We start from the raw sequence: 17,250 nt of genomic DNA, 5'->3' as shown, positions 1-17,250 counted from the left end.
GCCTCAACCATTGAGCTACAGGCCCAAGCCCTTCAAATTCATGTTTTCAATTGACTTCCAAACTTATTGCTCATCCGGGTATATCCTTAGCGCCTAGAGATGGTCTTCTTTATATAAATTTAAGATTCTTAGGATGAAGATAAGTTTTTCTAATGTGGGACTAAAATTTTAAGAGGTTGGATTCATGCTACAACTTGCTCCAAGGTTGAAAATGATGGTCTAGATCGATTTTGGGTAACAACTATCTTTTAAAGTTAAGATCAAAGAATGAGGTTAAAAAGTAGGATTTTGGATTAAAGAAAAAAACTAACGCCAATCAAATAAAAAATATAGACCAACGGTAAAAGCGGAATTAGCAATAGAATTGCATGACAAGACCCAAATCTTCACTAAGGCTCCGTTTCTTTCGACATAAAAAATGGGCATAAAACAAATTTTATGTCCATTTTAATTTTATGTCCATTTTTTCCACTTAAAATGTGCATAAAATTTGTTTTACACCTATTTTACGTTGAAAAAACAGAGCCTAAAGAAAAAGAATGACTGCTAATGAAGTAAACAATTTATATTATATGGTAAACAATATAATGGCACATACCAAACAGACAATCTGTAAGCACTAGTCATTCGCATCAATACACCATTCTGGCCACAAAACATATCGCTCCATGCTTTGGAAATAAGTTCGGCTGTTGAGTGAAGTTTAACCTTCAACTTTCGGACGCCAACCCGCTACGACATCTTCAGGGTGAGCCTGTGTTTTAATGAACGAATCCTTGGAGAAAATTGACTGAAACATGAAGAAATTGATAGTAAAGATTAAAGAACATTCAGCACCATAAACAAGCCTACACAAAAGGGGGAAATAAAATATATACTGTAGAATTGTGGACATGTTTGTAATTCCCAAACTCGTGCAATTGTGAATTACAAGCGTGTAGAATACTCACAAGTCACAGCTAATAAACTGTACAATTGTTGCCTCAAAAGTCATTTTTCCTTGTTGGCCCCCACATTATTTGGGAATTACAAAAATGTGGGCGTTCGGGTATCTATACCATGGTTTATGAGACTTTTGTCAAACTAAAGGTAACAAATTTAAAAATAATAAAATGTGGCACTACAATTTCATACTATTATATATAGGGAAGCGATATATCCGCCTCTTTTTTTACTCAGGACAGCCACATCTGGTATATCTATGGCTGCAGAGGGGCTGATTTACTTCACATGGGACGGATTCAACAGCCCTAATTGCCACGTAGACTGGAGTTGGCTGTCCCGTGTGAAAAAAGGAGGCGAATTTATCATTTCCATATATATATATATATGAGGAAAGTGTTCCTGAGCTATTATAGCTCAGATAAGCTTGTCTGAGCTATAGCTCAAAAACACGTGGCCCCATATTTTTTGGGGGATCCAAAGCATTCATTTGGAAGGCCCTTCCACGGATAGGGTGTGTACCAAAAATCAGCCCTCTATGATCATCCTAACCCTGCCATTTGTGGAGGGAAAAAATGGGCAAAAACATGGACACACATTGTCTGTCCATTTTCCCCTCCACTGTTGATCACTTTTGATTGGGTTAGGAATAGGATGATCATACAGGGCTGATTTTTGGTACACACCGTATCCGTGGAAGGGCCTTCCAAATGAATGCTTTGGATCCCCCAAAAATGTGGGGCCACATGTGTTTGTGAGCTATAGCTCAGATAAGCTTATCTGAGCTATAGCTCAGATGAACGCTCTCTCTCTCTCTCTCTCTCTCTCTCTCTCTCTCTCTCTATATATATATATATATATATATATATAGATATTTATATATATATATATATATATATATATATATATATGAGGAAAATGATTGTGTGCTTGAGCGCATATAGCTTATATGCGCTCGAGGGCGCAAAACTCATGTGGGCCCAGATTGTTAGGATGATCCAAAGCATTCATTTGAAAGGCCCTTACAAAGATATGGTGTGTACAAAAAATCAACTCCATAGGATCATCCAAACCCATCCAAAAGTGGAGGGCAAAATGGTCAGACACCATTTGCCACAAATCTGCACATTTTTCCCCTCCACTTTTGGAGGGGTTAGGATGATCCAATGGAGCTGATTTTTAGTACACACCCTCTCTATGATGGGGCCTTGCAAATGAATGGTTTGGATCACCACAAAAAATGTGGGACCCATGTCTTTGGCCCTCGAGCGCATATAAGCTTATATGCGCTCGAGCGCAATCACTCTCTCTCTCTCTCTCTCTCTCTCTCTCTCTATATATATATATATATATATATATATATATATATATAAGAAAACAGTTCCTGTGCTCGAGCGCAGATAGCTTGTCTATGCTAGAGTGCAGAAAACAAGGGTGGGCCCACATTTTTTGGGTTATCCTAAGCATTCATTTGAAAAGCCCCATCATGGGGTGTGTACCAAAAATCAGCTCCATTGGATCATCTTACTGTTGCCTACAAATCTGCCCATTTTTTCACCCCACAAATGGAAGGGTTAGGATGATCAAATGGAGCTGATTTTTGGTACACACCCCATCCATGATGGGGCCTTTCAAATGACTGCTTAGGATCACACAAAAAATGTGGGCCGACCATGTTTTCTGCACTCGAGCGTAGATAAGCTTATCTGCGCTCGAGCGCAGGAACTGTTTTATATATATATATATATATATATATATATATATATATATATAGAGAGAGAGAGAGAGAGAGAGAGAGAGAGAACGGTTCCTACACACGTGTAGATAAGTTATCTACACACTAGCTTAAAATACAGTGGGGGCCACATTATTCGGGTGATCCAAACCATTCATTTTTAAGGCCCTCACACAGATAGGGTGTCCACAAAAAATCAGATCCATAGGATCATCCTAACCAATCGAACTGTGGAGGCAAAAAATGGACTAATTTGTGAAGGTCTAAAGACATCCATTTTACCTCCACAAATCGTAGGGTTGGGATGATCCTATGGATCTGATTTTTTGTAGACACCCTATCTATGTGAGGGCCTTTAAAATGGATGGCTTGGATCACCCAAACAATGTGGGCCCCCACTGTATTTTAAGCTAGTGTGTAGAGAACTCTCTACACATATGTGTAGGAACCGTTTTCTCATATATATATATATATATATATATATATATATATATATATATATATATATATAGAGAGAGAGAGAGAGAGGGCGAGGTTTCTGAGCTCTAGCTCAGCCTGAGCTAGAGCACTATAAATACACCATCTCCATGTTGTTTGACTCATCCAATCCATTCATTCTATAGCAGCTCACATAGATAGGTTGTTCCTAACATACCATCTTCATACCATAATCCTAACCATTCGATCTATAGAAGCATATCTTCTAGCCATCCATTTTAAACCTCCATAAATCACAACCCTAACCATAATCTATAATCCTAACCATAACCAGAAATCATAATCCTAATCATAACCTATAGAATGAATGGGTTGGATGAGTGAAACAACTATGGGAGATGGTGTTTTTGAGCTCTAGTTCAGGCTGAGCTCGAGCTCAGAAACCTTTTCCTAATAATCGGGAAGAAACACATCATAAATTAGGTTTTCATAATGTAAATTGGGTTTTCATATGGTTGGATCGTCTACTCTTATCCAATTATTAGTTCTCTGGATGTATTACAATTTTAGACTAAAAGCCTGAAAATTCATTGACTTGGCCAAGTATCAATTGAGTTTTGAGTTGACTCAAGCTCAGGCCTCTTTCAAGAGTATTTTCAAGCTTTTGAACTTTCACAGTAATAATCGGGAAGAAACAACTGAAGCTTAAATCATATTCTTTTGTGTGAGAATTTGGTGATGAAAAAACTCAATCCACAAAAAATGGCACGAAATGAGTTCTAGTGCATGCATTGATGTGATGAAAGTTTACAATATACCAGACATTTGGGCATACCTTCATGTAAGACCATACATAAGGAAGAGAATCTGGAACTGCCCACTTCTTATAGTGACCTAAAGCAATCTCCATATGGTAAAGCTTAGGTCCAAGAGACAGATCCACAGCAGAAATCTCTTTCCCATTGACAAAAGGACCCTTAAGGAAGAAACAAAAGATACTTAGGCATATATAAATGTTCAAAAATACCAGATATCAGACCTTTGTACAGTATAATTTCTTCACCATTGCATATGCAATAGCCTGTACTTCCGGACAAACATAGCGAAATAGGAAATACACATATAAAGATTTCCTATTGAGAAAACCTTCTGGAGGAACCCAACGGCTTTTAAATCATATTGACATTCCACCAATACTATGCACACAACTCTAGAGTATTATGGTGATGAATAAGTTGGAAACTGAGTGACCCTCACCCATTATTTATTAACATCAAATCTTACTAGTAAAAGGCCAATTATAGTTCACTAAAATCTAAAATTTTAAGGATAGAAAGATTTGAAAGTTACCACAAGTTTTATAAGTTCAATGATTATACGAACTACTATTTGAAGCTTTGCAGATTTTATTTTTCATGGAGGCATTCAAGCTTTAGAACTAGTTTATGGGTTTATCTAGGTAGACCTGCCGTGTCGGAAGTGGTGCTCTAAGATCAGTTTACTCTCACTATTCAGGGTTTAATAATAGGATGTCGTGACATTGAGTCCAATCACTTCCTTGGTTAAGCACAAACACTGAGTATGCATTTTTGGGATACGAGCATTAGTCCCACATTCCCACCACTTCTACCACTACAGAAACATCCTGGAGAGAACTCTTGGCTCACTTTGTCTGATAGCGAGGAGTGATCTGTTCACTCACTGGGTTGGAGATCAGAGATATGATGGACACCTGGAAAACAGTATCAATAAGCAGAATGTTTTGGAAGGTGGTGAAGTACGGAGGATGGACTTTAAGCCCACATATTGATTTTATCAACCACAGGGAAGGAGGTTCGACCTGTTGTGTGTGGACACCCTAAATATGGCTTTTGGGCAGACTATAGGAGGTGCCGGGGACCAAACTCAGGAAAAACCTCAAAATACTGAGGCAATATCAAGGAAGTTAGAAGAGGAAGGAATATGGGAAAGAGTGATGAGAATTTATATGATGGGTGGCCGTGAAAACACATGAAGTCTAAAAAAGTATGTACGGCCCACTCCATATGATGATCCAAACCGTTCATCTGTTTGGGCACAACGTAAATAGGTTGTGCCCCAAAAATCATTTCCATAGGATGATCCTAACCCTCCGATCTGTAGAACATTCCATAAATGATTGTTGGGGCACTCCATATTCAGATCAGTTCAGGTCAGAGGGTTAGGATCATCCTATGGAAATGATTTTTGGGGCACAACCTATTTACGTTGTGCCCAAACAGATGAACGGTTTGGATCATCATATCGAGTGGGTCGTACCTACTTTTTTAGACTTCATGTGTTTTCACGGCCACCCATCATATAAATTCTCAAGAGTGATATACTGGTATGCATACCTGTAGGGATGAAGAGCCCAGGGATTTTTTCTTTCATGAATTTTTTTCTTTCATGAATTTTACTAAAGGATTCATTTAGCCGACCCCAAATAGTTTGGGACAAAGGCTTTGTTGAGTTGAGTTGAGATAGCTGTAGGGATGAAGAGCCCAGGGAAATGAAAACTGTGGTCTGTGGGAAGGGAAAAGATGGAGCAGTCCTCTAAAGATATAGTTTGCCTATGGAGCTGGCATGGAGAGAGGCTGACTAAAGAACTAAAAGGCTCAGGAGCTGCTTGATTGGGAAGGCTGGAATTTATAATTGGAAAGTCATCGAGAGACAGAGATGGGTGACCAGGATGTGGAATCTATCATCCCCTATTCATGTCAAAATCTAAACAACGAGGCTTTGTTCTAGCTAAGAATGAAGAAGAGTTCTATGAGATCCAAACTGTAGGACTTGCATCTTTAGGATAATAGTTGTCTTTATTATCCCCGCTGTCTCTGGGGTCATTAAATGGATGTAGAGAGACAAGGATTCAGTTTATTAGGATCCTCCACATGCTTGAGATATATCAACTGTGAAGGCTTGCGATTCTATTTTGGTGAAATTAGAGATGTAGAGATGTTTGTGAAGACAAGGAGACTATGGATATGGAGCACACCTGAGCAAGGGTGCTCACTAATGACCTGTCTCCATGCATCACTGAGGTTGATAGTTGTGGAGAGATGTAATGTATCGGTGGTTTGAAGTGAAGGTACCTGGGACCAGATAGGGCAGATTGCAGCAACGAAAATGGGAGGAGACCAAAAACAATAGCCTTTGAAACCATGTTGTCAAGATTGGAAGAAAGTTGAGGGTGAAGGTCAATCCATAGGGGAGAGATAAGAATTGGCGCAAGGTCAATCCATACCAACCACATATTGTCCCTACACTACAAAGGATAAGACAGTGGGTACAATTGTAATTATGTCTATGGGTGAGTAACTGAGTGCATACAAGGTGTCTAATGAAGAGTTAAATGGCAATTTGGAACATCTATGGGGCAGAAAGCAGATAAAATTAAATGGCCTGGGCTCAGGGCAACCCGAGAATAAGTTGGTGACAAAGAGTAAAGTCTGGTGAGGCGAAGAAGAGCAGAAGCTTTCGAGTAGTAAGAAGTGTATGGAGTGGAGTATGGAGTATGGACATGCCTTTAATTTTGGAAAAAGTCAGGGGTTCTTGAGTTCCTCAGGGACAAAACAAGGAAATGAAACAGCAGAATGGATAAAAGAAGGATTACAAGAGTTGGCAGGGATAAACCAGTAAATGTAATGAAAAAATCTGGTTAAAACTTAAAAAGGCATGGAAAATTGGTCTGAATCGATGGCTCTGTCCAAATGAACAGGCAGTTCAGCAGAGGGAAAACCCGTGAATGTAGTGGGTGCAACAGCAGGACATCAGGTGAATCAATTGGACTGAATCAGATGGATGAAGAAATCCCTAGGAGCGATGAAGAGGCAATGATTGAACAAGTCAACTCTTAAGATCCAGATACAACATTTTTAAGAGGAAGGCCATGGAAAAGAACAGCGTTCAGAACTCCAGATAGGGATGATGGGGCAGTTGAAGCATCCAGAAGCACAATAAGGTGATGAGTTGGGAAGTATTATCGGGTTGTTGGGGCGGGACGAGATACAGAAGTGCAGATCATGAGTACACAATGTACCCCTAATACTGGCTCTTTTTTTTTGAATTCATTCTGCAATTCTTCACTTCCTGCCAATGGAGAGTTGGATAGGCATATAAAGATTCAACATATTAAAGAAGAAGCCAATAATTTAAAGCAGAGAGTGAAGGATGTGAGCAACCTGGATGGAGAGATCGTCAAATCAACCCAATCCCCTTCCACCTGGACATATTACAGATTAGATCTGCACCAAATGAACAATGGGTAGGCAAATGGAAGATCCAAACTAGCAAAGAGGAAGTTGAGAGTATTCAGCATGGGGTGGAGGATGTAAGGAACTTGGCTGATGCGGTGAAGAGATAGTGATATCAATTATAATAGCAGGGAATGTGGCACTGAGAATTGCATTGGGGGTATAAAGATGTTTAGGCATGAAAGTCATAGAATGGAATGTTTGGATGCTGAGAACAAAGGACAAGAGAAGAGCCGTGGAAGAACTTGTCAAAAGAAGAAAGCTTGGTGTCATAATCATATTAGAAACAAAACTGGAGAATTTGTTTTCTAAATTAAGTTGTTAGTTACCATTCAAAAAAAAAAGTTGAGTCCAATTTTTACTATAGCATCTTTCCCAAAAAAATTTAAAGGAAAAAATATCATTAATGATAAGATTGTTGGAACTGTCAATATTAATTCTATTTCTTGATTGAATGATAATCTTGTAATTCAAGATGCCGTTACAAACATAGGCAATCAAGTCTGCCAGGGTGAAGAATAATGGTAGTAACACCATAACTGGGTTGATTGCTATAGAAGGAATGAATACTAATGGTGGTAGTTTGATTCAGCAAGAGGAAGAAAGTGTTGTGGTGATTGAAAATGACTGTGATAGCCATGATACCACTAGAAAGTAGGTGGAGAAAACCTTCCCAGCCCAAGGCTGCTGCAGTCTTGGATAATGTGGTTTTGCCTATTAGCAGTGAAGTCGTGGAAACTGGCATTGTCGTGGTTGATATTTCTTACTCAAATGATGCAATAATGAAAAACAATAATATGGTGGAAGAGGATACTTTGATTGTCCTCAAAATGTGGATGCGGGTCAAAACGTGGCAGAAGAAAATCCTAGCCGACTCGGCATGACGCGGTCAAGTACTCGGTTGACGTGGCTGAGTACTCAGTTGATGCGGTCATAACTCGAGAGTAGTTTTTATTGACTTTGTAGGACATAATGCGGAACGCAGAACGAGGCCAAAGTAAAAGGGAGTCGACTCGGGGGAGTCCACGATGACACGGGGGAGTTTGGAAACTATGGTCCCATTTTATAAAAGATATTTACAAGATGAACATACATCTAAATGCAAGGATACTAGTTAAGGAACTAAAGGTTTGTGAAGATTGATATCTGAAGCAAGGGAACAATGCTGGGACTTCAGAAACTTTGATCCTTTGCAAGGAATTGATCATCTTGCTGACAGAGTGAAAGCTGTCAAGGATAAGGTCTGCAAGGAGAACAGAAAGAGTGCTATTCTTTCCAAGGAAATATTATTGATAATGATAAGGAAGAGTGTTTATGATGGTGTGTCCAAGATATAATTTACACAGATGGATAAGTAGCAAAATTGGTAACAGATAAACAAAAGCATAAGGTTAACAGTCCCTGATTGTGCAGATATGCTTTTTCTAAATGTTTTATATGCATCAAATGAATTCTTACTGAAGAAGGAAAAAAGATAATTATATGCATATATAAAGATATTTTCCCACACCACAGAGATGGCAGAAACAGCAGAATGGATCAAGACTCACATTTTCTTTGATATAATCATTAAAGGAAGACAGCTCATTCAGCAACGCCTGCTCTGTTCCATCATTAGGATCTTTGCTTTTGAGGAAACCGATAAAAGTGGGAAATATCTTTGACCCACTGCAATTGGAAACAACAAAAAAATTAGTACTGAAAAATGAATCCAATATATCCTACATAGCAAAATTCGGCATAGCAATTTGAGATCTCAATTAAAAAAATCCAATCGAGGTAAGATCTGTAATAGAATTTCCCTTTCCAACACATTTAATAGTCGTAGTACAGACAGAGAATAAAAAGGAAAACATCCTATAAATGATATAAAAATAAAAAAATACTCTTCAGAACGCCAAATTTATATTCAAAGCATCCACACTATATAGCCAAAATTATACTTGAATTGCATGCTATGTATAGAAGATGATATGAATAAAATGCCTTAAGAAACAATGCAAGATATGCTTTCACTGAAATTTTTTCCCATGACCATAATAATGGTACAATAGTGTGATAATTTTCACGAGTTCGAATAGGAAAAAGAGGCAATATGAAGCAGCAAGTGGGAACAATTATGGAAAGCATTGAATTGCAATACTCATTTAGAAGAAATGCTATAATCAGTAGGGGTGCAACTCGGGTTGGGTTGAGGCCAACTCGAACCAGACCCGAGGAACCATTTACTCAACCCGAACCCAACTTGAGAAACCCTTTTTTCCAACCCAAACCCAACCCAACCCGAGTTTTTAAGCTTTAAATGTACAAACTAAAAAACTAAAAAAAAAATGATAAAAAATCTCGGGTTTCACTGGGGTGGTTGCCCGAGCCCTCAACCTGAACCCGACCTCAAACCAGGTTAGGAAAACTCAACCCAAACCCGACCCGACTTTTTTTCGGGTTGAACCGACCCGAGTTGCACTCCTAATAATCATGGATCAAACATAAAAAATGCCGACCACTGTTGTCTCTCATCCTTATTTCCCTGGAAAGGGCAGTAATCTAATGGGCACTAAGATACAAAATGTGTTTAATATGCTTACACCGAGGCCTTTTCAGGTGGAACAGACAACTGTGGATCAGGGAACTTTTCTTCCAATGTTTGGGTGATAACATCTGAATCTGCAATCCACTTCTCATCTAGTTTGATTATAGGAACTTTACCTTCTGGATTGATTTTTAGGAACCTAACCACAGCAATCAGAAAATGACTGTAAGGACAAGTTTGCTAATAAAAATAACATTTCAAGTCAGAATGATTAGGTCCAAATGTTTACCATTCTGGTTTATTTGCCAGATTCACCAACTTAACGTCATAAGGGAGGTGTTTTTCCTCTAGAGTTAGCAAAACCCTTTGTGTGAAGGGGCCTGAAAATAGAGAGAATGCAGAGTCTAACATCATTTTCTTTTACACGGATGCAAAAACACTATCTTAGATTTTATGGCCATTAATAAGCTGTAAATGAGCATTTAGGCTGAAAAGATTTGCACTATAACAGGAAGAGACATGCATGCACACACAAACAGTATTTGAAAATATAAGCCATTTACTTTAGAAATATTATAATTATAACATTTGGTGGGATTTAGGAGCCCTGATTCAGGGAATCTAAGCTCTCATCTACCATTTGCTAATGATGGAATATAAGCTCTCATCTACCATTTGCCAATGATGGAGTGGTCTTTTGTGATGGTTTTCTTGCTCAAGTCAAAATTGAGAATTAAGATTCATCTTTCCAAGGCAGTGCGCGAATGAATTTGGAAAGAGTGTCATTCGCGGGTTTGAATTGGTTAATCAAATATTAGATTTTACAGCTTCTTGTATGGGTGACGGGAAGGAGATGCTCGCCGCTACTTATTTATCACTGCCCTAGAGTTGTAATAAGTTGAAAAAGTTTTTTGGTATGTTAAAGAAAACTGTATTGCTTCTTGTATAGGTTATACGATGGCATGTTTCAGCTAGCCTTGGGAGTTAGTTCCGTTCAGTTTTGGGTAACTCAAAGGTAGCATATGATATTCAATAGATTAGTTAATAGAAGTAGCACAAAAGCAAGACTGGGAGCATCAATAGAAGGCAGAAAATGCCAATTTATGACCCAAAACATCAAGCACTTGGGGATCTCAGAACAAGAGCCGCACGGAAGTAGTAGGTCAGTTACACCATAGTACGATGCTAAAGACAACTAAATACAATTAAGTAGCCTCTTCAGAGTTCAATACGTGTCAATGTTTTTCATCCCTTTTGCCCCTTCATCTCATTCACCCTACTCTAGGTCTCATGAATTTAAGTTTCATGACTGGAGGACAAAAGCGCCATAACCAGCAATCAGGAAATAATATCATAGCATTACACACGTCATCCAGCTCATCCTTCACATGTTTTGTCATGGCTCATCTAGAATAATTATGACTAGCAATTGTTGTTCCATTCTATCCTGAATACAAAAATTTGAAGACTGCAACTGATGTCATATACGAATGAGCGTATCAAAGGACCAAACACAACCAATATGTTAACCAAACAGGTTTCTCTTAATTACAAAGTTTAGTCCCCATTTTTCCGAGAAGCACCACAATTGTGTTGAGGTTGCTCTTCTATGCAGAGCCATTGTTTCTTTTATTGATTGTGAGAGTGTAAGGCAGGTTAATACAGACCCTGAAACACAACCCTGGTGTCCTTCTCTCTGCCATTCATCCAAACACCCAATCTGGTTCTCAATACATCTAATTCTTCATCCAACACTAAATTATGCATCTACCCATTAAATATAGGCTACTGATACTGGCACTACCATGTTTTATTAATTGCACTAACTCACCTTGTCTTTTCTGTGAGTCTTATTTTTTGGGAATTGTGATGACCTTTTGCAGATGGTTAAATAGTAAAAGACAAGGAGAGTTATTGCAATTAATAAAAAATAGCCGTGCCAATATCAGTAGCCCTGTATTAATCTTCACAAAGACACTCCTGAAGAAACCAAATCCAATCCTCATAGAAATGAAAATAAAACAGGGGAAAAAATAACATATCATATCTTGAGAGAGAGAGAGAGAGAGAGAGAGAGAGAAGTGAATTGTGGTGTTGGTTTGCAAGAAAACCGCCTCAAATGAACACATATCACAAATACCACAAATATAGAAAACCCTAAAAGGGAAAACTCAAATAAATTAAAGCTGTAAAATCAATTTTCCTCACCATTCAATTTGGTAGTAGAGAGTTCAGAGAGAGAGAGAGAGAGAGAGAGAGAGAGAGAGTTAGGGTTTAGGGTTCAGGAAAAATAAAGCTTACAGTCGCCAAGCCTATTGGGAGTTGTGACGGACTCTTTAACGCATAACTCGAGGGGGTCGGAGATTGCCGCCATTGTCACAAGGCGATTTTTCGAGCGTCCAAAATGGCTTAGGCGACGGAAAGGGGGCGAATTTTGGAAGAAATAGGGGGTCCGAACTATGCGTTTGGTGGAGAAAGCCAAGAGAGACGAAGGGAGCGATAAAGCCGCGGGTGCCGTGCTGGCGGTCGACATTTGTGAAGGCCACGGGCCACTCAATTAGGACAATCTTCTAGTTACCATATAATTTTTCCAGATCTTTCTCGAAAGAAAACCACTTAGGCTTTTGGTGAGGCGTTGGATGATCGGGGCCATTGATTTTTTAGCTAGGCCGCTGTGGATCTTTGCTTAACCATCCATCGGGTCTATTTAATATCAATCACCCTCATAGAGGGTAGATCATCTCAGTCACACAAGATAGAATCACTTTGTATATTTTTGGGCTCACCATTTGTCCGTACGCATCAAATTGAAGATTAAGTTGAATGCTAAAGTGAAGGTGTCTCTTCCAAAAACTAGCTGCAAGGATGCCTCATTGGGTCTATGTCACTGACGGCTAGGGGTGTAAACGGATCGAATTCGGAGCGGATATGGCTATATCTGAATTCGATTACAGTATAAACTATCCGAATTCGGATTCGGATTCGGATTCGACGGATATTTAATATCTATTACCGAATTCGTATCCGTCGGATATTGTTCGAATTCGGATATTATCCGTATCTGTTTATTCGGTAAATTCGAACATTTTATTGCAGCACTTTATCTTTTTTCTCCTACTTACTCGAATGAATTTTTCAAACCCTAAAACTAGGACTCTACATTCTCTTCACAAAATTAACTCTCAAACCCTAAAATATATGAGATCGTCTTCTTCCTTTTAAAACAAAGGCAAAGAGAGAGAGAGGGGAGGCGATGGGGATGGATGATAGTGTTGATAGTGGTCTTTGGGTTTTTTCTTCTTTTTTTTGTATATGATGGAATGGGTTTTGGTTATTTTGATAGAATGGGTTTGGGCTATTTTTGTTTTTATTTTATTTTTTCTAAAAAGAATATTCACTTTTTCCTAAATCCGGATATCTCATAAACGGATTCGGATAATATCCGCTTGAAACGGATTCGGATAATATTCGCTTTAAACGGATTCGGATGCGAACGGTAATCAAATTTCCGAATATCCATTTACACCCCTACTGACGGCATAGCATTTACCACCGTATTTAATTTTGCGCTGGGTTGGGCTTCGCAGAAATGCCCTTGAAGTTGGGCTTTTGCGTGGGTGCTCTTCAGTTAACATTCTCTTCGAGTAATTAACATTTTCAACAGAGACAATAGCCAAATGTATGATCGAGGGCAAACTCGATCACAACTTTGATTCAAAAGTGGGCTGAATATGGGCTGACCTTATTACAAGGTAAATTTCAAATTTCAGTTAGCCTTAGGGGTGCAACTTGGGTTGTGTCGGGTTAAGCTTATGCTAAAAAATGAGCGACCTCATATCCTCCTCTAGGAGAGTCTGGAGTGATCAACGAAGACAGGAGAGAGGGAGGGAGAATGGAGAGATGGGCCAAAGCATAAATATAATGTGCCAAGTCTTTACACCAATTAAGAATAATAATAACTGTCAAGTCTCACTCCCATGCCAAAATGAATCAAAAACATAAAATATCCATCAAGACTGTTTCAAATAGAATACTCACTCTAAACAATGTAAAATCAAATAATCTATGTCTCAGAATAATAAGGCTTTGCTCCCGTTGTGCACCTTCGCAAGGGTCAATTCTAAGGATCTGAAAATATAAACCACGGGTGAGTAAACGCCCAGTAAAGTAATCAAGTACCACTACAGCTGTGTCTAAGCAGGCCAATAGAATGAGGAGTAAGCACCAATGATATGAGATGATGTCACAACGTATGATACATGGTCACAAATCCTGAAGGTAGTCTCTTTAATCTATCTCAAGGAAACTCACACAGGATGCAATGCAAAAGGGCTAAGTTTCTGAGCATGAGACGAACAATTAGACTTCCACATAGCCACAATCTGATAGGAGCCAAAGTGAAGCCGGATGGGCGTGCAATCGATAACGGCAATGATGATCCGAAAAAAAATAACAAAAAATAATTGTGGTGCTCAAAAGCTAACCCACGTTGGAGGGAAACTCCAAGAAATAAGTGTAAAAACACATTTTCTCTACAAGAAAAGAACACTTTTCATTCAATACTTTAATCGTCAGAAAAATCTACATTCTCCTCTTTTACATTACCCTTTTATCCGAGAAGTAATTACAAGGTACATAAAGAAACGACTATATAAAGAGTCCCAAAAAAAAAAAAAAAAAAGTGAAACTAGAGGACAGCCATTAGCCTCCTATTCTAAAGAAACTTGATTATGCCATGTAGTAATTTCCTAAGCATCTACTTTCTAAAGTAAAAACCTCCTATGCTTACATGCAACCTTCTTCTATAAGTTAACAGAATAAAATAAAGCATCCTAATAAAGACTCTCCATTAATAGGTAATGTTAATGAAAGCACTCAAAATAGCTCACGTGAATCCTATGCAATCTAAAATATCCTATTATTATAACTTCCTATTAATAACTAATAGTAGAATGCTGTGCTATACCTTCACATAGTTCCATGTGAATGCAGTCACGTGAGAGTAACGCAGGCACACGCATGTAATCCAAAGATCCTTGTGGTCCGTTGGATTCATCTGGCGGGTTCTTTTTGGATGATCCATCCATGCCATCCATATATCTACTATGTAAGCATGTGCTCCTGCATCACAAAGGGATCACACAAGTCATATTTGGTGTAAAACACTAGGAGGTCATAGGCTAAATTCATATTCACACCATGCCACAGGGCCATGCAGAACTCTGAGGTTCACAAAGACACGCTACATTATTTGCAGGTGGTCAGTGGCTCCAAATTTCGTATCGACAAGGCCAAAGTATTAAACTCCATTGGCAGGATTCACAATAATAGTCTAAGCCTCCACATGAAGTGCCCACAATACAAATAGGCAGTACCGCAAAAGCTATGCCTATGCGCTGTGATTGGAAATAGTCTCATACTGAAGTTAGCATAAACGGAGAGTTCAATATCACGGCAATGAAGAGTTAACTCAAAAGAGCATGGGAATACAGCAAATAAGATATCCGAAAACATGCTAGTTTCAATTCAAGGCACTTGATGGACTAATCACAAAATTTTGAACAAATCATATTCAAATATAAGATCATATGTCCAAAGAAGTTCCAAGGAAGTCATTTGAGGTTATAGAACTAAACTAATACGATATTACTTACCTTGATAGGAAATCCAAATTTTCATCGCGGTCCAAGGTTCTATCAATCTCCATCCAATTTCCTAATTATCAAAAGTATCCCTTAGTAGGTCCAAACGTCACAGTCAATGTCACAGTCAATGCAACGGATGCCGCCTAATATGCCCCAAACAGGCTAAACATATTGGGCAAATCCGAGGTTCGGTCAACCAACCTTGGTTCGGTCAAATAGGCCCCAAAATTAAAAAATCAATATGCCTTGGTCAATTGACTAAGCCCTACAAATTGATTTTTTATATATAAAAATCCATTACCTCGCGCTTGGTCGACCGAAGCCCAATTCGGTCGACCAAACACAATAACGAGAGTTTTTTTTTTTCCTAAGGGTGATTTTCTCATCCATTTTTTCTCAATATTTTGGGAGTCATATCTTACTTGTTTCTTATCGGATTTGAGTGCGGTTGGGCTCGTTGGAAAGCTCATGACGTGAGGTTTCCAAAGAGCTAAACTATCTTGGAGGAATTTCGTTGAAGAATGAACACAAAAAGAAAAATCCCTACTTTAAAACCCTAACCCATAAAAATCAAGGTATTTTAAATATCTAAAGCCAAAATCACAATTTAATCCTATTTCTAATCTCAAATCAATCCCTCCAATGGTTGGAACGGTCTCCGGCGGCGCTTGTCTCCTCTCCACACGTCCTCCTCTTGGGTATAGGGTTTTATTTGGAGAAATAATCACATTATTAGTATTTATACCCCTCTTTAATAACCCTAATCCAGATTTTTGTGACCAAAATGCCCTTTTACTTGAAACGCAATTACAATAGAGGTAGGCGAAGGAGAATACAGTTCACAAACTACAAACTACTGGTGATGGAATTAGCCAATCTACTATAAATTAGATCTTTAACAAGATTAATCACCCAAGATAATTCATGTATAGTTGCCTACTATAAGTGGTCTCTCTTGTGTACTTTCCTTATTAGCTTAGAATTGGCATTGTATCTTCTGCTTATTAGCTAGTTTGGGAGATATCACCATTGATTAGATACTCCCATACATGGTTGTAATCTATGGTCATATATTCAGTGGAAAAAACCTCCAACGTAAGCATCTCGGTTGCGAGTGTTTCCAGAACTTTTGTTTCCTAATGTCGATTTATGACTAGAAGTTTGATTTTTAGCTAAGCTTTGAACGGGAATTAAACTCCAGTTGTTTCCTTCCCACCAAATATGATTGCTTCTCAACAGATGAAGTCCTCAAGCAGCTTGATTGAGAATAACATTCAGAAAAGGCTTGGCTTTCGGACTCCAGCTAAATCTTATGAATACCCATCCCAAGCACACCATCATCATGAATAAATCCCATCTCTGACGTCTTGACATGTAAATACACATGAATACGAGATTCGTAATTTAAAAAATATAGGCTGTTATATTTTTGAAAGTAGAGTCCAGCATCATCCAACCAAACACCATTCAAGAAATGCAATTCATTCATAGAAACCGCCAATAAGAGCGAGCGAACTTTAAGTTTGTAAGGACGTCTGTAACCTTTTTCTTTTTAAATTAAGAAACGCATTGGTATAGGCTAGTAATCTACAGCATTTATGTACCTACATCGAACCATAGATGTGCTACATGACTATGACCGTGGTTCACACAACCTCAAGAGTACTGCATCTTCTCTAGGTATTT

General features: G+C 38.5%; 1 protein-coding gene across 2 annotated transcripts; it reads right to left on the bottom strand.

Annotated features, from left to right (window-relative positions):
- Window positions 1-550: 550 nt before the first annotated feature.
- LOC143881722 (glutathione S-transferase DHAR3, chloroplastic-like) lies at window positions 551-12,496 on the bottom strand. 2 transcript variants are annotated; one of them, XM_077384973.1, is made up of 6 exons: window positions 12,221-12,496; window positions 10,209-10,299; window positions 9,975-10,118; window positions 8,940-9,057; window positions 3,951-4,091; window positions 551-790 (listed from the first exon to the last, which is right to left on the bottom strand). In XM_077384973.1, exons 1-6 carry the CDS (start codon window positions 12,450-12,452, stop codon window positions 704-706), a joined length of 813 nt encoding a protein of 270 aa, XP_077241088.1. In that variant the 5' UTR covers window positions 12,453-12,496; the 3' UTR covers window positions 551-703. The 2 variants fall into 2 exon arrangements, with proteins under 2 accessions (XP_077241088.1, XP_077241089.1); XM_077384974.1 differs by lacking the exon at window positions 3,951-4,091.
- Window positions 12,497-17,250: the final 4,754 nt, after the last annotated feature.

Source organism: Tasmannia lanceolata, unplaced genomic scaffold (assembly GCF_043159265.1).
Source record: "Tasmannia lanceolata isolate RefF3 unplaced genomic scaffold, GAP_Taslan_0.1 ptg000007l, whole genome shotgun sequence".
Lineage (NCBI taxonomy): Eukaryota > Viridiplantae > Streptophyta > Magnoliopsida > Canellales > Winteraceae > Tasmannia > Tasmannia lanceolata.
The sequence above is the reverse complement of the archived record's forward strand: the minus strand, read 5'-3'. Positions and strand labels throughout refer to the sequence as shown.

Excerpts from the sequence above, each read along its gene's own strand:
- LOC143881722 (XM_077384973.1), bottom strand. The coding sequence starts at position 12,452 with ATGTCGACCGCCAGCACGGCACCCGCGGCTTTATCGCTCCCTTCGTCT. Across the intron at positions 9,058-9,974 it reads CCACCTGAAAAGGCCTCGGT|TGGGTCAAAGATATTTCCCA; the intron begins GTAAGCATATTA and ends TTCCAATTGCAG. Across the intron at positions 791-3,950 it reads ATGTATGGTCTTACATGAAG|TCAATTTTCTCCAAGGATTC; the intron begins GTATGCCCAAAT and ends TTCATGTTTCAG.